The 21,990-nt window shown below is 44.5% G+C and overlaps 1 protein-coding gene across 2 annotated transcripts in view; it reads left to right on the forward strand.

The window, feature by feature from the left end:
- LOC126254472 (follistatin-related protein 5-like) overlaps positions 1 to 21,990 on the forward strand; it is a 572,842-nt gene that overhangs the window by 474,272 nt on the left and 76,580 nt on the right. For both annotated transcript variants that reach the window (XM_049955314.1, XM_049955315.1), the window contains exons 8-9: positions 6,013 to 6,297; positions 20,074 to 20,171. In XM_049955314.1, the coding sequence (XP_049811271.1) occupies positions 6,013 to 6,297; positions 20,074 to 20,171 (383 nt within the window). The remainder of the gene's footprint in view (positions 1 to 6,012; positions 6,298 to 20,073; positions 20,172 to 21,990) is intronic.

The following is a 21,990-nucleotide window of genomic DNA, read 5'->3' on the forward strand; positions in this document are numbered from 1 at the left end:
AGTTTGTATATTTTACTAATTTTTGTCGTAGTTCCACACAACTTCTTCCTGTTTTCTCGATTGATCTGTGTTCAGTTTTTTAAGGCCTATCCACTGTGCCAACTTATAACTAAATCTGAGGGGGGTGCGATGGGGAGGTTCCCTTGTTAGCTGGAACTCTCACAGGAACGCTCCCTCGAACACACATTGCTGGTTAAGCTGTGAAGCGTGACTTCTGTCCTGGTGTGTCGTGATGCATGCCGCGAAACAGTTCCGCTCTGCTAGTAGCCTCTACCAGCAGCCCGCTAGAATTTGTTGGCGGACTCGCTTCGCCTGGCGAGTCGGCCGCTCTGCGAAGCTCGTGTCGTTTGAGGTAAGTCTACGTTGCAGGCGTTGCGGCTCCCGGTAACAAAAGAAACAACAATACAATGCATTTTCTGGGGATGGCGATCCATAGCTCATTTATATTTGAAAAATTACATATAATTGCCTTTAACTGCTGGTAAAATATTTATACAACCCATTTCAGTCGTCTTACTATTATCAGGTTCATGAAAGTATTCACACTATCATGTGAAGCGAAATAGAAATCGTTATCGTCAGCCAATAAAACCGTGAATAATATGTAACAGATCAACGACGAAATTTATATTACGATATGAAAGAGTATTGTTCATTGTTTAATCACCTGACGACAACGATTTTATATTTCGCGTAACATGATGCTGGTAAATACTTTCATGAACCTGATGATGCTCAGACGACTGAAACTGATTGTAAAAGTATTTTACCGGTTGCTCAAGGCGGTAATATGACTTATTCAAATAATACCCAGCTGGTAAAAGTGAGATACCCTCCAGGACTGTGTTCAGTGGTGCTTGAATATATAATGTGTGTGTGCTGAGCGGTTGTAGTGTTAGCGATATAGTTATCACGGTCATCGGCGAAACAGGGCCCTCTGTTTTGACTGCAGGAAGTAACTGTGCTGAGTTCAGAGGTGAATTGTGTGTGTAATGTTCATTCTAGGGTAGAACCAGGTACCCAAAGACGAGTACGTACTCCAGTGAACAACCTCAGCACTTTGAATAGGGTCGCATTGTTGGTCTGCAGGAAGCTGGATGGACGTATCGACGGTTGCTGCAAATGTTGGACACGGTGTATCGGTGGTGTGTGGCTGCTTTCAGCAGTGGTCTGAGGGGCGTTCAGAACCACTGCGTAGTGCAGACGCACGTCAAGATAGAGGGTTATTCGGAAAGCAAGGAACGATCGGTCGCGAAATGGAAACCACAGTGAAAATCCGAGTTTCGCACAGCTGTGTTGGACAGTGTCTCTAGTATGCCCGTCGATCGGGTTACGTCGTTCTTTCTAGTTCTGAGCACACAGGAAGCACATAAAGATACCTAGAACCGTAGTGTCTCCCGCCAAGTACGAGGGCCTGCTAAGAAATTTCGCCTGAAGCTATGCAGCCAACATTACATAACTGTCGTGCGGTTTCTTCTTCAAGACAACTCTCAACCGCATTCTGCAGGGGCAATGAAGATGCCCCCGCATCGTTTTCAATTGGAAATGTTTGATTACTCACAATACAGCCCGTAATTCTCTCCCTCTGAGTTTCATCTCTGCTCACATGAACCGCTGGCTATGAAGACCTTTTGCCACAGACCACGAAGTGTAGACCAGCGTAGAGAATTGGCGGAAACCGCTGGCGGCTGCCTTCTATAACGAGGGTATTGGAAAGTTGGTACAACGCTACAACAGAGGTCTAAGTCGGATCGGCGACTGTGGAGATAAGTAGCTGGAAGTTGTAGCTAACTGTTGCAAATAAAACAGTTTTGATTTTCACTGTGGTTTCCATTTCGCCCTCGTAGATACATTGTGAGAGCAGCAGTGGGGGCGCCGGCCGAAGTGGCCGTGCGGTTAAAGGCGCTGCAGTCTGGAACCGCAAGACCGCTACGGTCGCAGGTTCGAATCCTGCCTCGGGCATGGATGTTTGTGATGTCCTTAGGTTAGTTAGGTTTAACTAGTTCTAAGTTCTAGGGGACTAATGACCTCAGCAGTTGAGTCCCATAGTGCTCAGAGCCATTTGAACCATTTGAGCCAAGCAGCAGTGGGCCGCTAAACATCGTCCAGGCAGGTATTCTGGGCGCATGTTGAACCTGATGTGCCACCAAGCCCATTGGAGACTGTCTGCCTAGAGCAACAGTACGATCACGTGTGCCTCTGGCCAGATTAACATGGACACGAACACACTGCCAAGCACTGTTACTCCAGTGTCATGAAAGAGTCAACTGGAGGCTGGAATGACACTCTGTTGTACCCAGTGATGAAAACAGATTTTACCTGTATGGGGTTCAAAAATGTCCAAATGTGTGTTAAATCTAATGGGACTTAACTGCTAAGGTCATCAGTACCTAAGCGTACACACTACTTAACCTAAATTATCCTAAGGACAAACACACACACCCATGCCCGAGCGAGGACTCGAACCTCCGCCGAGACCAGCCGCACAGTCCATGACTGCAGCGCCTAAGACCGCTCAGCTAATCCCGCGCGGCTGTATGGGAGTAATGGAATTACAAGTGTACAGTGGGGACCTGATAACCAGCGTGTGGAGGGCCGTCAGTTGGAAATGGGGTCATACTTGGTGTTTCTGCAGGGTACAGTACACAGCGCCTGCAACACTGCAGAAGTTGTTGTCCCAGTACTACTACACTACTGGCCATTAAAATTGATACACCACGAAGATGACCTGCTACAGACGGCGAAATATAACCGACAGGAAGAAGATGCTGTGTCATACAAATGATTACCTTTTCAGAGCATTTACACAAGGTGGGAGCCGGTGGCGACACCTACAACGTGCTGACATGAGGAAAGTTTCCAACCGATTTCTCATACACAAACAGCAGTTGGCCGGCGTTACCTGATGAAACGATGTTGTGATGCCTCGTGTAAGGATGCGAAATGCGTACCATCACGTTGCCGACTTTAGTAAAGGTCGGATTGTAGCCTATCGCGATTGCGATTTATCGTATCGCGACACTGCTGCTCGCGTTGGTCGAGTTTCAATGACTGTTAGCAGAATAAGGTATCGGTGGGTTCAGGAGGTTAATACGGAACGCCGTGCTGGATCCCAACGGCCTCATATCACTAACAGTCGAGATGACAGGCATCTTATCCGCATGGCTGTAACGGATCGTGCAGCCACGTCTCGATGCCTGAGTCAACAGATTGGGACGTTTGCAAGACAACATCCATCTGCACGAACAGTTCGACGACGTTTGCAGCAGCATGGACTCTCAGCTCGCAGACCATGGCTGCGGTTACCCTTGACGCTGCATTACAGACAACGGTGCCTGCGATGGTGTACTCAACGACGAACCTGGGTGCACGAATGGCAAAACGTCATTTTTTCGGATGAATCCAGGTTCTGCCTACAGCATCATGATGGTCGCATCCGCGTTTAGCGACATCGCGGTGAACGCACATTGGAAGCGTGTATTCGTCTTCGCCATACTGGCGTATCACCCGGCGTGATGGTATGGGGTGCCATTGGTTACACGTCTCGCTCACCTCTTGTTCACATTGACGGCACTTTGAACAGTGGACGTTACATTTCAGATGTGTTACGACCCGTGGCCCTACCCTTCATTTGATCCCTGTGAAACCCTACAGTTCAGCAGGATAATGCACGACCGCATGTTACAGGTCCTGTACGGGCCTTCCTGGATACAGAAAATGTTGGACTGCTGCCCTGGCCAGCACATTCTCCAGATCTCTCACCAATTGAAAACGTCTGGTCAATGGTGGCCGAGCAACTGGCTCGTCACAATACGCCAGTCACTACTCTTGATGAACTGTGGTATCGTGTTGAAGGTGCATGGGCAGCTGTACCTGTACACGTCATCCAAGATCATTTTGACTCAATGCCCAGGCGTATCAAGACTGTTATCACGGCCAGAGGTGTTTGTTCTGGGTACCGATTTCTCAGGATCTATGCACCCAAACTGCGTGAAAATGTAATCACATGTCAGTTCCAGTATAATATATTTGTCGAATGAATACCCGTTTATCATTTGCATTTCTTCTTGGTGTAGCAATTTTAATGGGCAGTAGTGTACCATTTCTTTGACAGTTAGGCGATATGATTTTTCAACAGGACAAGGTACGTCGAAAATTTGGTGCTACGACGCAGCGTCCTCTTCTTGGTGTACAACGACAGCCCTGACCGGCAAAGTCACCTGATCTCTCACGAATTGTACATGTATGTGACTTGGTGAAGCGCGAACTGACTCGTTCCCACTGCCGAATGGGAACAAAAGATGCAAGTTGCTTGGCAGAATTTGTCGCAGGTTGCCATTCGGTACCTTTGGGATCGTCTGCATGTAAGAATACGCGCATTTGTTATCTTGTGCTCTTACGACGATGAACTAGCTGTCACCTCACTTGTCAGCCAAATGGCTTTGTCCTGGAGAGTGTTACATTTTTTCCCGCAATTGTAACAAGAATACTCATTGTGCTACATTCGTGGCGAGGTATAATATGGAATCGTGATGAAATGAAGATTTATTTATCGATACATTCGTGTGCGTGTTAAAAAAATGGTTCAAATGGCTCTGAGCACTATGCGACTTAACTTCTGAGGTCATCAGTCGCCTAGAACTTAGAACTAATTAAACCTAACTAACCTAAGGACATCAGACACACCCATGCTCGAGGCAGGATTCGAACCTGCGACCGTAGCGGTCGCTCGGTTCCAGACTGTAGCGCCTAGAACCGCACGACCACTGCGGCCGGCCGTGTGTGTGTTGCAGACACATTATTCGAAATAGGTGTAAACGGATGTTGCTTCACTGTGATACGCATGTGAATGGATCTGTAGAAAATTAACATTTATCTTGTTTCTACATAGCCGAGAATCAATTCTCGAAGATTATTATTATTATTATTATTCCTTTCCAGATATAAATGAGTACCCGTGGCGATCAGTATAAATTTGAAAACTTAATAAACCACGGAATAATGTAGATAGAGTGGTAAATGTTGACACACATGCTTGGAATGACATGGGGTTTTATTAGAAGAAAAAAAAAATAAGTTCACAAAATGTCCGACAGATGGCGCTGTACAGCAAAACTGCTACAGTGACGGGTGAGAGGTACGCCGATATGTTACAGAATCGAATCATCCCCAGCCTGACTGATAAACACCTGCTGGAATTTATGATGTTTATGCAGGATGACGCTCCACCCCATATTGCTAGACGCGTCGTTTGGTGATGATCGTGTGCTCAGCCGCCACTTTCGTCATGCTTGGCCTCCCAGGTCCCCAGACCTCAGTCCGTGCGATTATTGGCTTTGGGGTTACCTGAAGTCGCAAGTGTATCGTGATCGACCGACATCTCTAGGGATGCTGAAAGACAAAATCCGACTCCAATGCCTCACCATAACTCCGGACTTGGTTTACAGTGCTGTTCACAACATTATTCCTCAACTACAGATATTGTTGAGGAATGATGGTGGACATATTGAGCATTTCCAGTAAAGAACATCATCTTTGCTTTCTCTTACTTTGTTATGCTAATTATTGCTATTCTGATCCGATGAAGCGCAATCTGTCGGACATTTTTTGAACTTTTATATATTTTTGGTTCTAATTAAACCCCATGACATTCCAAGCATGTGTGTCAATTTTTACTTCGCTATCTACATTATTCCGTGATTTATTCAGTTTTCAAATTTATACTGACTTTTTGATAACCTGGTATTTCTTTGGCGAAAAATTAAACACGATATGTGCAGACTAATAGTCCGACTGTGCAAACGGCGCAGATCGACAGCGGGGACTCTCGTCAGGGTTTGCAAAACTTTGAAGCACAATTTCTTGAAAGCGCTTGAGAAGCGCACCCTACTGGAGCAGCTACGTACCAGAGCAAAATCGCCGACACGTTGTGTGTACGCTCCCCTCGTTCGTCGAGACGACTGCCGCGCACTGGGATGCGTGTTGCTGAAGAGCGCCTGGGTGTGTCGGCAGGTGTGTCGGTGGTGTCGCTGGACACGGCGCTGCAGGTGAACCACCTGTCGGCGCGCGTGGGCGACAACGTGGACATCAAGTGCGACGTGACGGGCACGCCGCCGCCGCCCATCGTGTGGCGGCGCTACGGCGCCGACCTGTCCGAGCTGGGCGAGCCCGACGTGCGCGTCTTCAGCGACGGCTCGCTCTACCTGACGCGCATACAGCTGGTGCACGCCGGAAACTACACCTGCCACGCGCAGCGCAACAAGGACGTCGTGCAGACGCACGTCCTCACCGTACACAGTGAGTCTGCCGCGCTGCGGTTTTGCACCATGCTTCGCGTCTAACGCAAAGCTCATTTCTTTAGTCATTTTTTTTTTTACTTTATTGTTATTTTAAAGCCCATACAACAGGCAGGCTGTCAGCAGCACACTGCGCTGCTCTTCAGCCATAGAATATACAAGCAGCAAAACAGGAGAAGACACATAAGTTACAGAATGGTGGGCAATAAAACAGGAGACACAGAGAGACAAACACGGAGCCGTTCACACTCGTCGGTAAACCACACTGCTAACTGATGAGACGACGCACAAACACTGAAGATGACGATGGCACTGGTGAACGAGGGAGTGTGACGGGGAACACTGAACACTAAACACGACGGCACACACGAAACACTGATGGCGGTGATCTCCGGCGCGCGAATGTCCACTTAGCGTGTGCGAGTCCGGGGACCTGCCAAGAGGGGAACAGGGGTGAGGTGGGGGAGAGGGGAGAAAAAGGATGCCAATGGCGGAGGAGACGGGGGCAGGAGGAGAGGGACAGGGGAGGGGAGGCCCGGGGGAGGAGGGGGGAGAAAAGGAGGAGGGAGGGAGAGGAGGGTGCCCAGAGGAGCAAGCACAGGAGGAGGGCGGGAGGATCAAAGTTGGTAGGAGGGGTAGATGGAGGGGAGGAGGGCATCATCAGGGAGGGGGAGCTGGCGGAAGCCACCTTGGGAGAGGGTAAGGAGGGTGGACAGATGGAGACCGGGCGGGACGTGGGAATACAGGCGCGGCAGCGGGCGGGGGTGGGAGAGGATCGGGGAGACGAGCGGGTGAGGAGGGTCGAGTTTACGGGAGGTGTACAGGATTTACAGTCATTTTTCATATGTTACTAATAACTCCACACCATCCCACATCTCATACCGAGTGCCAGGAAAACACTATACACGAGGTGACACAAGTCCATGGGATACCTCCAAATACAGGGCTATTACAAATGATTGAAGCGATTTCATAAATTCACTGGAGCTCCATTCATTGACATATGGTCACGACACACTACAGATACGTAGAAAAACTCATAAAGTTTTGTTCGGCTGAAGCCGCACTTCAGGTTTCTGCCGCCAGAGCGCTCGAGAGCGCAGTGAGACAAAATGGCGACAGGAGCCGAGAAAGCGTATGTCGTGCTTGAAATGCACTCACGTCAGTCAGTCATAACAGTGCAACGACACTTCAGGACGAAGTTCAACAAAGATCCACCAACTGCTAACTCCATTCGGCGATGGTATGCGCAGTTTAAAGCTTCTGGATGCCTCTGTAAGGGGAAATCAACGGGTCGGCCTGCAGTGAGCGAAGAAATGGTTGAACGCGTGCGGGCAAGTTTCACGCATAGTGATGTGAAAGATTCAGTGTTTAAACCTCCTCTACCAAGAAACGTGCCAGAACTGCGAGCTCGCATCAACAATGCTTTCGAACTCATTGATGGGGACATGCTGTGCCGAGTGTGGGAGGAACTTGATTATCGGCTTGATGTCTGCCGAATCACTAAAGGGGCACATATCGAACATTTGTGAATGCCTAAAAAAACTTTTTGAGTTTTTGTATGTGTGTGCAAAGCATTGTGAAAATATCTCAAATAATAAAGTTATTGTAGAGCTGTGAAATCGCTTCAATCATTTGTAATAACCCTGTATCATGTCGGACCTCCTTTTGCCCGGCGTAGTGCAGCAAATCGAAGTGGCGTGAATTCAACAAGTCGTTGGAACTCCCTTGCAAAAATATTGAACCATGCTGCCTCTATGAAATGAAATGAAGTCCCATGCTTCTTTTACAGATCGTAGGGGAACGATGCGGCAGACCAGCACCGCCTTACTAGGCAAGGTCCTAAAGGAGGTGGTTTGCCGTTGCCTTCCTCCGACCGTAATGGGGATGAATGATGATGATGAAGACGACACAACAACACCCAGTCATCTCGAGGCAGAAAAAATCCCTGACCCCGCCGGGAATCGAACCCGAGACCCCGTGCTCGGGAAGCGAGAACGCTACCACGAGGGGCGGACGCTGCCTCTATAGCCGCCCATAATTTCGAAAGTGTTGCCGGTGCAAGGAATGATCTCTCGATTAAGTCTCACAAATGTTCGATGGGCTTCAGGTAGGTTGAAGTGGGTGGCCAGATCATTCGCTGGAATTGTACAGAATGTGTTATCTACGAGGGCAGTTCAATAAGTAATGCAACACATTTTTTTCTGAAACAGGGGTTGTTTTATTCAGCATTGAAATACACCAGGTTATTCCCCAATCTTTTAGCTACACAACACTATTTTTCAACGTAATCTCCATTCAATGCTACGGCCTTACGCCACCTTGAAATGAGGGCCTGTACGCCTGCACGGTACCATTCCACTGGTCGATGTCGGAGCCAACGTCGTACTGCATCAATAACTTCACCATCATCCGCGTAGTGCGTCCCACGGATTGCGTCCTTCATTGGGCCAAACATATGAAAATCCGACGGTGCGAGATCGGGGCTGTAGGGTGCATGAGGAATAACAGTCCACTGAAGTTTTGTGAGCTCCTCTCGGGTGCGAAGACTTGTGTGAGGTCTTGCGTTGTCATGAAGAAGGAGAAGTTCGTTCTGATTTTTGTGCCTACGAACACGCTGAAGTCGTTTCTTCAATTTCTGAAGAGTAGCACAATACACTTCAGAGTTGATCGTTTGACCATGGGGAAGGACATCGAACAGAATAACCCCTTCAGCGTCCCAGAAGACTGTAACCATGACATTACCGGCTGAGGGTATGGCTTTAAACTTTTTCTTGGTAGGGGAGTGGGTGTGGCGCCACTCCATTGATTGCCGTTTTGTTTCAGGTTCGAAGTGATGAACCCATGTTTCATCGCCTGTAACAATCTTTGACAAGAAATTGTCACCCTCAGCCACATGGCGAGCAAGCAATTCCGCACAGATGGTTCTCCTTTGCTCTTTATGGTGTTCGGTTAGACAACGAGGGACCCAGCGGGAACAAACCTTTGAATATCCCAACTGGTGAACAATTGTGACAGCACTACCAACAGAGATGTCAAGTTGAGCACTGAGTTGTTTGATGGTGATTCGTCGATCATCTCGAACGAGTGTGTTCGCACGCTCCGCCATTGCAGGAGTCACAGCTGTGCACGGCCGGCCCGCACGCGGGAGATCAGACAGTCTTGCTTGACCTTGCGGCGATGATGACACACGCTTTGCCCAACGACTCACCGTGCTTTTGTCCACTGCCAGATCACCGTAGACATTCTGCAAGCGCCTATGAATATCTGAGATGCCCCGGTTTTCCGCCAAAAGAAACTCGATCACTGCCTGTTGTTTGCAACGCACATCCGTTACAGACGCCATTTTAACAGCTCCGTACAGGGCTGCCACCTGTCGGAAGTCAATGAAACTATACGAGACGAAGCGGGAATGTTTGAAAATATTCCACAAGAAATTTCCGGTTTTTTCAACCAAAATTGGCCGAGAAAAAAAATGTGTTGCATTACTTATTGAACTGCCCTCGTACAAGGGATTTCGGATCGATTCCGTATTCCTGGATTTCAGAAAGGCTTTTGACACTGTACCACACAAGCGGCTCGTAGTAAAATTGCGTACTTACGGAATATCGTCTCAGTTATGTGACTGGATGTGCGATTTCGTGTCAGAGAGGTCACAGTTCGTAGTAACTGACGGAAAGTCGTCGAGTAAATGAGAAGTGATTTCAGGCGTTCCTCAAGGTAGTGTTACAGGCCCTTTGCTGTTCCTTATCTATGTAAACGATTTGGGAGACAATCTGAGGAGCAGTCTTCGGTTGTTTGCAGATGACGCTGTAGTTTATCGACTAATAAAGTCATCAGAAGATTAAAACAAACTGCAAAACGATTTAGAAAAAAATATCTGAATGGTGCGAAAAGTGGCAGTCGACCCTAAATAACGAAAAGTGTAAGGTCATCCACGTGAGTGCTAAAAGGAACTCGTTAAACTTCGGTTACACGATAAATCAGTCTAATCTAAAAGCCGTAAATTCAACTAATTACCTAGGTATTAAAATTACGAACAGCTTAAATTGGAAAGAACTCATAAAATATATTGTGGGGAAGACTAATCAAAGACTGCGTTTTATTGGTAGGACACTTAGAAAATGTAACAGACCTACTAAGGAGACTGCGTACACTACGCTTGTCCGTCCTCTTTTAGAATACTGCAGCGCGGTGTGGGATCCTTACCAGATAGGACTGCCGCAGTATATCCAAAAAGGTCAAAGAAAGCCAGAACGTTTTGTATTATCGCGAACTATGGGAGAGAGTGTCACAGAAATGATACAGGATTTTGCTGGAAGTCATTAAAAGAAAAGCGTTTTTCGTTGCGAGGGAATCTTCTCACGCAATTCCAATCACCAACTTCCTCCTCCGAATGCGAAAATATTTTGTTGACACCGACCTACATAGCGCGGAACGATCACCATGATAAAATAATGGAAAATACATAATTGTGAAGGTGGTTCGATGAACCCTCTGCCAGGCACTTAAATGTGATTTGCAGAGTATGCATGAAGATTTAAATGTAGAAATGTTCTTCAACAATCGCGAACAATTGTGGCCCGGTAACATCGCACATTGTTATCCATAAAAACTGCATTGCTTTTTGGAAGCCTGAAGTCCATAAATGGCTGAAAATGGTCTCCAAGCAGCGTAACGTAACCATTTCCGGTCAATGATCGGTTCAGTTGTACCAGAGGATCCAGTCCATTCCATGTAAACCATCAGCTTGCACAATGTCTTGGGTCCATGGCTTCGTGGGGTCTGCGCGACACACGAACCCTACCACCAGCACTTACCAACTGAAATCTGGATTCACCTGACCATGCCAGCCATCTGTGGCTGATGTGGCGACAAGCTTCGGAGAGGCACTGCAGGCGATGTCGTGCTTTTAGCAAAGGAACTCCCGTCGGTTGTCTGCTGCCACACCCCATTTATGCCAAATTTCGCCGCACATTCGTAACCGATACGTTCGTCGTACGTCCCACATTGATTTCTGTGTTATTTCATGCACTGTATCTAGACTGTTTGCAATGACAACTCTACGCAAACTCCGCTGCTCTCGGTCGTTAAGGGAAGGCCACCGGCCACCTCGTTGTCCGTAGGGAGAATAATACATGAAATTTGGTATTCTCGGCACACTGTTCTCACTCTGGATCTCAGAACACTGAATTCTCTAACGATTTCCGAAACTGAACGTCCCACGCATCTAGCTCCAATTGCCATTCCCGACGTGCGACCATAATCACCTCGGAAACTTTTTCACATGAATCACTTAAGTACAAATGACAGCTGCACCAGTGAACTGCATTTTTGTAACCTGTTTACGCGATACTACCGCCATCTATATATGTGCATATCGCTATCCCATGCCTTTTATCAATTCAGTGTATTTCTATTCCCATTTTCGCTTTACGCACTGACATACCCAAATCCTGTGTCCAAGCCAAAGAACGACGACATTAACACCATTCCGTTATCGTAAAGGTCAACTCTCTCATTCCATTGTTGTCTTTGATATCTGACAATCCGCCAGAATTCATGTAATAATCATGGGACGAACAACTCGCCATTTGAGCCTCCTCGACTTCCACCTTACCTTCCTCATCCATCCCAATTCACCAGCAGGCTGAAATACACACTTTTGAGAAATCCAATTAAAGCCGCCCGAGTAGCATCACATTTAGTCCTGATGTAGGCAGCGACATGTCGTAGCCACGAGGCGTAGAAAGCGTTGGGGAACTGTCCTGATCTAGAAACTCATAGGAGAGATTTTAGTAGGCGAGCACGTCTAGCTCTGTGGCAGCCTCAATAGAGGTTCTGACCCCTTGGGGGAACACAGCTACCCTCATATCTACAGTGAGTCTGCCGGCCGCTGTGACCGAGCGGGTCCAGGCGCGTCAGTCTGGAACCGAGCGACCGCTACGGTCGTACGTTCGAATCCTCCTCGGGCGTGGATGTGTGTGATGTCCTTACGTTAGTTAGGTTTAAGTAGTTCTAAGTTCTAGGGGACTGTTGACCTCAGATGTTGAGTCCCATAGTGCTCAGAGCCTTTTGAACCATTTTCTACAGTGACTCTCAGGCTATTCTCGTTTCCACTTGGAGGCTAGCTGGGGACACTGAGAACAAGTGAGATCATGCAGGCGAACAGTCTGATGCATGCGATCGGACACTTTGTCACTGAATCAAGTAAATGGCATACGGTTTCAGACTAGTCAGGAATTGCTCCTGTCAGTGAGCACATGTCCATCTCAACCATTATCCGAGCGAACGTTCCGAGGGGTACTCTCATGCAACCGACAATTGGCTGCTAATGCTTCACAAAAGTGCGTTTCTGACATCGGCAAATAGAGTAGCTCGCCTTCTGTGGGCCTAAAAACGTAGAGACTGGACATGTGATTTTGCATCTTTTTAAGGGATGGAAGACAGTATGAGACTTTTAATCGGCAAAGTGTGCAAGATGTAGTTCAGGACGTTGGTATTCTATGACATATTTGGGGTGTTTTCGTACCATGACTTGCACGTAATAATTCAGGTTACTGTGATCACCTACCAGATTACTTATTTAAGCATTACCGATGACTAAGTGTTCTTTTCTACATCTTCATGATGAGTACGCTTCATGCACCTTCCAAGATGGCAGCAGACGTGCTCGCAGGGCTGCGAGCCTATCTTCTTGGGTTGATGAATACTGAGGCATCCTATAGTAGCTCGACCGGCCCACTATATGGTCCGATCTCAGTTCCATAGAAAATACATGAGACTTTTTGAAACAGCGGGTGATACATAGCAATCAACATCGATTCAGTTTGGTAGCTCCACGGAATCTAATGATTAATGAGTGATTTCAGTGTGATATGTAGTGCCTAATAAACTCGTACTCTCCCTTCGCCACCGAATTGAGGCCATTACCTAGGATAGAGGTGGTGTTACACGGTGTCAAAGCGGTATCTCTTGGGAGCGACTAGTATTTTGTCTGATGTGCTTATACGAGTATTAGCATGTTTCATAACTGAAGAAATGACGTCTTTGGAAAACAGTAAGCGATGTTAATATAGAGAAAAAATATTGCTTAGATCGATACTTTTTTTATTCAAATAACCAGTATCGGCCCTTTACACACGTTTTCTGATTAAAAAACTGAACAAAAAAATAAAAAATGAGGTGGTGGTACAAAGGTGATAGTAATGTAACATTAAAACAGACAAAGACAGTGGCACCAAGGAAATAAAACGTTTATCATATATTGTTTTGAGCTTTTCCTCATTACAGAGGCTTATCTCCAACATAATAATTTACCCGGAAATTACAATACAAACAATAAACGTTCTTAAACTATATTTTCAAAATATTCCTCCAGGTGTTTCGATCTTGTGTGTCCTCTTCCTCTGCCCCCATTCTCGTCATTGTGTGCTGTACATTTTGGAGCCAGGTGGTCATAGGTCACCCTCTTCTTGTTCTCCCCTCCGGTTCCCACTGCAGTATCAATTTTGGTATTCTGATTTTCTCCATTCGTCGTACATGCCCGTACCACTGTAATTTCTTCCTATCCATAACGTCATATATTCTTTCTTTTATTTCCATTCTCCTTATTATTTCGGTGTTCCTTATCTTTTCTTTACTGGAGATACCTGCCGATCTTCTCCAGAAGTCCATCTCTAGAGCTTGTAATTTTTTAATGTGCTTCATGTTGATTGTCCAGGTCTCCGTTCCATACAGAACCACACTCTCTAATATGGATTTGTATATTAATTTTTTAGTTCTGCTCATTACATTCCTGGTCCATAAGATTGAGTTAAGCATCCCAATGACCCTCCGTCCGCTACTAATTCTTTTATTGATTTCTGTCTCTGATTTTCCCTCGATTTCTAAACTGGATCCCAAATAACAGAAAGTGTTTATCTTTTTGATTTTCTTTCCTTCAATGTGTAGCTCATCTGAATCATTAGTCAAGTATTCTGTTTTTTGGAAATTAATCTTCAAACCCCAAGTTTTGTTTGCTACTGCTAGTTGATTGCACATATAGTTAGCATCCTCCCCATCTTGTGCTACGACTACTTGATCATCAGCAAACAAAAAATGATGTAGGTAAACTCCATCTCTTATTTCTAATCCCATACTATTACATTTACGAGACCATGTTCTAAGGCTAATATCTATATAGGTTTTAAATAATGATGGTGACATGGGACAGCCCTGTAAAAGGCTTTTGCTTGTTCTAAATTTCTGTGAAAGTTTATTACCGATTTCCACTTGGCAAATGTTATCTTTATACATCTGTTGTATTATTTTAATCAAGGAAGGGTTTATGTTTGCCATATGTAGTGCTCTCCAAAGTAATTTTCTTGGAACGGTATCATACGCTTTTTCTAGATCTACGAAAATTAATCCTATATTTTTTGATTTTCCCCTTTGTTTCTACAAAATCTGTCGTAATGTGAAAATATGGTCTACACATGATCTCTCAGCCATGAATCCACATTGTTCTTCTTGGGTTCTAATTTTTTTTTCTAGTTTGTTTCTAATTACTTTCGCAAAAATTCTCATTAATGTGTTTGTAACACAAATTCCTCGATAGTTTGAACAAACATTATTAAGTAATTTATTCCTAGTACAGTGAAGTACAGTTTCTCAACAAGGCGAGAAACCTATAGTAAACTACGGAAATTGTACAGCTGAAACAATGAGGAATGTTATCATGTCAGCCATGTAACAATATATCAGCGCCCTCACATAAGTGCACACTATTTTCTTCACCTGTCATAATTTTTAAAATAATATCACAGATCAAATAATGAAGAAAATTACATATACATAAAATATTGAATTAATACATATTAACGTTTACGTAACAAATGTAAAGATATTCACGTGTACGGGAAGACAAAAGTAAGTGGACACAAGGGCGCGCCACATACAGTATGTTGAACATCGAGCGTAGGCTCGTAGTGTCCACTGAATGTATGCCGCAGATAGCTGGTCTTGCTGGCATCCACTCATCTACTGCCAGTTTATATGACAGCATGTTGCTTTGGTGGCTACGGCATGAGGGAGACACTGAACATGCCAGATTTACCACAGAACTTCATCCATGGTGTTCGAGTAAGCGATGCAGCAAAAACCTATTTTATTCATTCACAATCATTCCACCACATCTAGATATCATACCTTATGGGCTCTATGAAAAGTTATCATAGCAGGGCTGTGATTCTATAGTTGTGTATTGATAGTGCTGTTTTCTTTTGCTGAAAAAGTGCTCAATAAAGCCTTTCATAGTAAACACAACTTAGAATGGTACGCCGACATTGGCACCTTTCAACCCTTCCGTTTTCCTAAATATGCCTTCATTTCTCCTTGTTCAGTCTCTGGTACATGACAGTAACTCCCACCACAATTCGGGTAGAGATCATAGCCAAACCACCTTACTAATGCACCTCCGCGTCTCTATCCTTATCATTTTCAACCACACTATCCAAGCCATACTATCTACTTCTGTCTTCTTTCCTCCATCTCACCTGTTAACATTATTATTTCGCGCTTTTCTGATGACTAGAAAACTTCTGAACCCTTCTGCAATGCTGTCAACTTTTCAGTTGAATTTGATACATACTCCAGCGACCCTAAAAGTTCCGAGACTGATTTTATTCCTGGCATACAAGCGAGATCGCCTACGGCTTGCCGCAGTGCTAACACCGCTCCGCCTCAGATCACCGAGGCGCTGTGGGACGGGTAGCACTTTTTTTGGATGGGTGACCATCCGGGTCTGCCGAGCGATAATAGCACTCAGCACTCAGCACTTGTGAGACCGATTGGGGAGCTACTTGACAAAACTGGGGGCTCCGGTCACGAAAACTGGCAACGGCCGGGAGATCTGTCTGCTAACCACACCTCGCCCCTTTATATCCGCTTCTAGTGACGCCTGTGTGTTCAGGATGTCACAGCAGTCGGTCGGTACCGTTGGGCCTTCAAGGCCGATTGGGACGGAGTACAAGTGACGTCACCGCAGTAACTACGATGGCGGCTTTAAATAAAAATTATAAATAACAGGTGTGCATACGGCCAGTCAGTTGTGAGAGGGTAGGTTTAAGTGGAGATACTCTCCAGAACGTTGTGAAGAAGAGAAAAGTGTATCCAAAGTTTGCCACTCACACCTCGAGTCCTTAACAAAAATAATGACGCATGGACACATGCCGCGACTTGAAATGCAAAACGCGGACACTTATGTTCTGGAAACAATAATCACGACTGACGAGACTTGGTGTTATCAATACGAACATACCACAAAACGATAAAGTGCAGAAATTCTCATGAAGGTTCAACACTCTGATGACATAACCGACATTCAAGCAAATGTGAGCGATATTTGAACAACAATCCAAAGAAGGGCTTTCCTGTTAGATTCACATCACAGTATGAATGTTGTCTGCAGAATGTATGTTAGTGGTGGTAGCTATGTAGAACACTTGAAGTATTAAAGGAACCACGTTAACTTTTTTCTACTTTTTTTAATCCCGTCCCGAAACTTTTTCGGCTCAAGGAATATGCTTGTTTACTGATAGATCTGCGTCTAGGCCAGCTATACTTTGCTTGTGTGTCAGTTAAAGCCTTAGATAGCTGACACAACTAAGGACACCACGATGGGACCTTGAACCCTTCCGTCTTCCTAATTACCGCTTCATCTATCCTGGACAAATCTGTGGCACATGACAATCACTCCCACTAACCTTCTGGCAGTGATCATAGCACAAACAATCTGACTATTACAGCTCCCCCACTTTCACCTACAACGATACCGACGAAGCCATCCTATCTATTTCTGTCTTATGGCCTCCATATGACCTGCTAACCTTAATCCACAGTTCTTCTACGGATCTTGATGCCCTGTACACTGCTGCCAGACATTTTGACTAACATTCGACAAAAATTAATTAACAAACTGATGTTTCTAAAAATAGCGTATAGTCATTATTATGTCTATCTATCTATTATTATTATTAACATTATTATTTTTAATATCATTATTGGTATTATTACTATTATTATTCTATTATTATTTACTGATCATGTGTTGAATCTCTTGTAATGTCAACTTACTAAAGAAGTCTGATTAGACATAAGTGATAGGCAGAAGGCACTAACCTTGACAAGTGAAATAAGTGTATAAATGAGTAAATAACCGAGTCCAGTTTCAACAAATTCAGTAAATTAGTCATTTTCCCATACGACGGTGCTAATCCTTGAACAGAGGGAACTATGGTCTATATAGTGTCAGCTATATTGTAATCACTGTCCGATATACTTGGGGGAGTGTACTTCCACTCGAGAATGTCCCAGTTTGCCTTGCTAAGGGTACTCTGGTGCTCTCACTCGTGCGATAAACTGAGCACTCAGCACTACACATCGTCAGCGTAAAGCTGTCTTCATGAGATAGAAAAAACGAGGCAGGTGCTAAATGGGCGAAGTTTTAATGGTGGCCATGCCGCGTCGTGAAGGTGAACTGCTTATCCCAGCGGCTACTGTTCTCCGAGTGTCTCAAAAAAGAAACGACGGCTCTTCCAGAGCTGTCACGCAGATGCTCCGGGCATAAGAGCTAGGCACGGTGCGTCCAGTGTCATCCCGTGTATTTCCTACACGATGGAGAACAGGCCAATCAAAGCGACTATACTTGCTGTTCTCGTATGGACGCACATCTACGAGGCCGCTTGTTATATATCGCAAACTCCTGCCACGGAGAATGCATGAGCGACACTGGAAGATTCTCGCAACGTGAGCCCTTTTGTGAGCGACCTAATTGGTTGAACAACATGTGTCCTGTTGTAGTCTGTGCGTAGCAGAATAGGTGGAACAGTCGCCAAACTGCTTTTTTTAAGTCTAAAGCGCTTCCAGAAAGACTGTACAGAACCGTCGATTACTAACCGAGGTGCCATTGTACGGTGTGTCTTATTAAATATGTAAGTAGTTTGATGAACATTTGGCTAACAGAATGAAGTACATAATAAGAACTAATATCGTCAAGTGTGCAGAGCGCGCGATCTTAATTTTCAATATACAATTTGTCTCGAATTGGCGAACAACGCAGATAAATTTTATATCCAGCATTTTATTCTGGACGGCGACTGTTCCACAAAAACGAGAGGAAGATCAAATGCTCCTCAAGGAGGTTTTTCGATATACTTAAACGATCTCTCAGATAGGATCAGCAGTACTATAAGGTTGTTTTCTGACGATGAAGGTGTGTACAGAGAAGTGCTGGCGTTACAAGTTCGTAAGAAATTGCTGAAAGACTTGAACAAAATTTACACGTGGTGTAATAAATGGCAACTTCCTTTAAATGTGGATAAATATACGATAATCACTACAACATATAGACAGAACCTAGCGGTATCAGATTACAAAATTTGCGAGGAAGATTTTGAGCCTGTCACATTGTATACGCACTAAATTGGTACTAAGAACAGATGTGAAGTGGTCGATTACGTAAAATCAGAATTAGGAAGGAGAATGGAAGACTTAGATGTGTTTCAGAGTTCACGGGAAAGTGCGTTACATCAGTAGAGTAAACCGCATATCAAACGGTAGTAGATCGACTCGTTGTTCTAGAGTTTGGAGTCTGTATGAAGAAATCATGACAATGGGAATCGAACGAGTTCAGAAAAACGCTGTTAAGGCCATAACAGGTCGGCATAGCCCGTACAAAAGAGTAACGGTAGTGCTCAGGAGTTGCAGTGGCAAACCTTGGAAGAAAGGCGATGTACTTCCCACGAAACCCTACTAAGTATATTTAGAGAACTTGTATTCCAAAAACACTGTCTGACTATTATGCTGTCACCAGCGTATATTTCGTATACAGATTTTGAAAGTAAGAGAGATTTTTGCTCATACAGAGGCATGCAGGCAGTCAGTTCTGCCTCGCTCAGTATGCGAATAGAAATTAAATAAAACAGATACGATCGATATCATGTGGCGTCTGCCAGGCACTGCAAACTGCCTTGAGGACTACGTTTGTAGCTGTAGATGCAGATTCGTTGGAGACTCTAAGAATGTAGGTAATGGATTTCATTTTTTATTCTCAAGAACGAAGCGGGCTGTTTGAGACCCAGCCCATTAATAAGTCGCAGTTCTGTTCAGCCAGTTATCAGTCAGGCTGATGGTGGAGCAAATGGGAGATCCAAATTGGGAATAAATGGGTGGGGCATACCAGTCCCGGCATACACCTTACAACCAACGGTAACCAGCCGAAAACCTTGATCGGAGCCGGGGGAATGGAACCGTATAAATTTTGTTTCCGGGACAACGTCCGTCGTTGAGAACGTGACAAACTTGTCCCAGCAAAAAATAGAAAAAGAAGCGTATGTCTAGTTCCACTTTTACATTTGAGAAAAAAGTGCGAGTTTTAACAGTACATGAACTTTTTTGTACAAAACATGGTGATGTTTGCAGCGACTTAAGCAAAACTTTGTGTCTCTCGATATAAAATTCCTTACCCTTCTATTTGGAAAAGGTAGGTCTGTGAACACATTGAACGTTCTTCTGTCCCCAAGGTATTGACTTCCAAATCTTGACTACTATGTCGTAATGTAATTTTGCTACTACACTATCACTCTAGATACCACAGTAATTGATTTCTGGTAGCATGCTAGTTCTTAAGATTGTACATGGAAAACACATGTAAGCAATAGACCCTGCAGCTCCTGATTGATTGTGAAAACACTCTAAACACATAAATTACACCGACTATTGTTTGCATTTGTTTCAGCTATACCTGAAGTAAAGGTCACACCACGAATACAATCCAGAAGGCCGGGTGAAGACGCTTCAATGTTCTGCCACGTCGTCGGTGAACCGTTTCCGAAGGTACGCCAAAGAGACATGTTTTCTTCTTGCTATTCTCTTTGTGTTATTTTGATGTTAATTTATTGTCCCTTAACGTTGCACAGTCTAACTTAGGATTCCTGAATAAATATCGGACCGATTACTACAGCAACTATTTAATCCTCGGTACTTCGACGTTTTGTCAAAAAACAATCATTTTTACACAAGTTATTTTAAGAACTTCTACGATTTTTACGATTACATTCACATTTACTTTTTTAAAGGAAGGGGAAAACAATGTAAGCTATTAATTTAGTTTACGCAGTAACGTAGTGAAATGGGATGTAAAACGTCTCATCGAAGATCTACAAAATTTTTTTTGCGACTAAAATGGTGACATCCTCTCTGAGATGTAGCGATCGCAATACTGTTAGTAATATAAAAGTATTCCGTCTCTATCATAAACATAAGACCAGTTTCAATGCCTTATGCATCATTATCATATCAAACTACTAGAGAACAAACAAGAAACAGTGAAACCCCAGTGAGAAAACGAGTAATATTTATCAAAGTATGAAACAAATATTCTCATCGGGCTTCTCCTGTTTCCTGTTGGTTCTCTCTTTTTTGATCTGAGGTTAGTGCACAATGAATTGAATCGGACGCAAGTTTGTAAAAATACTTTGCGATTGATACAAAAAAAATTACATTACTAACAGTTCCTGTTGATCGATCAGGCTTAAATGATATCATGGCAAAATAAGATAGAACGGAGCTATTATATACCACAATTACCCTTTACTTATTCTAAAATACTGTCTCGGGTGAAATTTAGCGGATACAGTCAACTCATCAACTATTTCAGAGTTCCAAGTGTGCCACTGCTATGTACGTGAATTAATAAAAAACAGTCCCTAGAGGTAAAATGACTTTCATTTGACAGTTGTTAAGCGAGGCATTTGGTAACCACGCATTTGTTTCACATAAGTGCCGTATTTCCGTGTGATTCATGTATTAGTGTAACCAGTGTGACTAACAACACTTTGGGTGCTCGAGTGTACGGTCTGTCAGCAAACTAACTCCATTACCTCCCTTAATTACGAATAATGTAGAAACCTACTATCCAGCGATGGCAGCCGTTCGCTCGACTACAGCAAGACACACACGTTCTCCATCTCTAGCCAAACAATGTAGACACCATAGGAACCCAATAGCACCAGAGCAGTCTGATGAACATCCTGCGTAGCCAAACAATGTAGACACCATAGGAACCCAATAGCACCAGAGCAGTCTGATGAACATCCTGCGGACACGAATGAATTTGTATGCCCCCTCACCCATCGCAATCCAAACATGTGACCGTTCGAGTTGCTCTTCGTTGTACATGTTCGCTATCCCCAATTAGTCATACTTGGTACGGATTTCACACACTTGAGCAATATTGTATGATAGTTTACACGGTGTACCGCTACCTCGCCGGTCCGGTCACGGTCTCAAGTATACTTACGGTGTACCCAACGAATGTGACGAAAAGAGTGTAAGATAATATTACCGCCTAACTTTAGTGATATTTACGCGCGGCTGTACCGTGAATACAGTACTTTTTTCGCGGAGCGGACACAAGAAAGAATCATGATAATATGGTGGACCGGAATCTGTACTTTCATAAAATAGTTCTCTGAGATCTGATTATTTAATAGCGCGAGACTCACCGCCTTGTTAATATATGACTGCGTGAGGCGCTTTTAGAATTTGTTAAAACTTATGTCTACGTGGAGCGTTCATACTGACAAAAAACATAAACATAATCTCAGGGATTGTGTTTCACGTTATCACATTAAAATGTTGCCGCAGGATATCT

Source organism: Schistocerca nitens, chromosome 1 (genome assembly GCF_023898315.1).
Source record: "Schistocerca nitens isolate TAMUIC-IGC-003100 chromosome 1, iqSchNite1.1, whole genome shotgun sequence".
Classification (NCBI taxonomy): Eukaryota; Metazoa; Arthropoda; class Insecta; order Orthoptera; family Acrididae; genus Schistocerca; species Schistocerca nitens.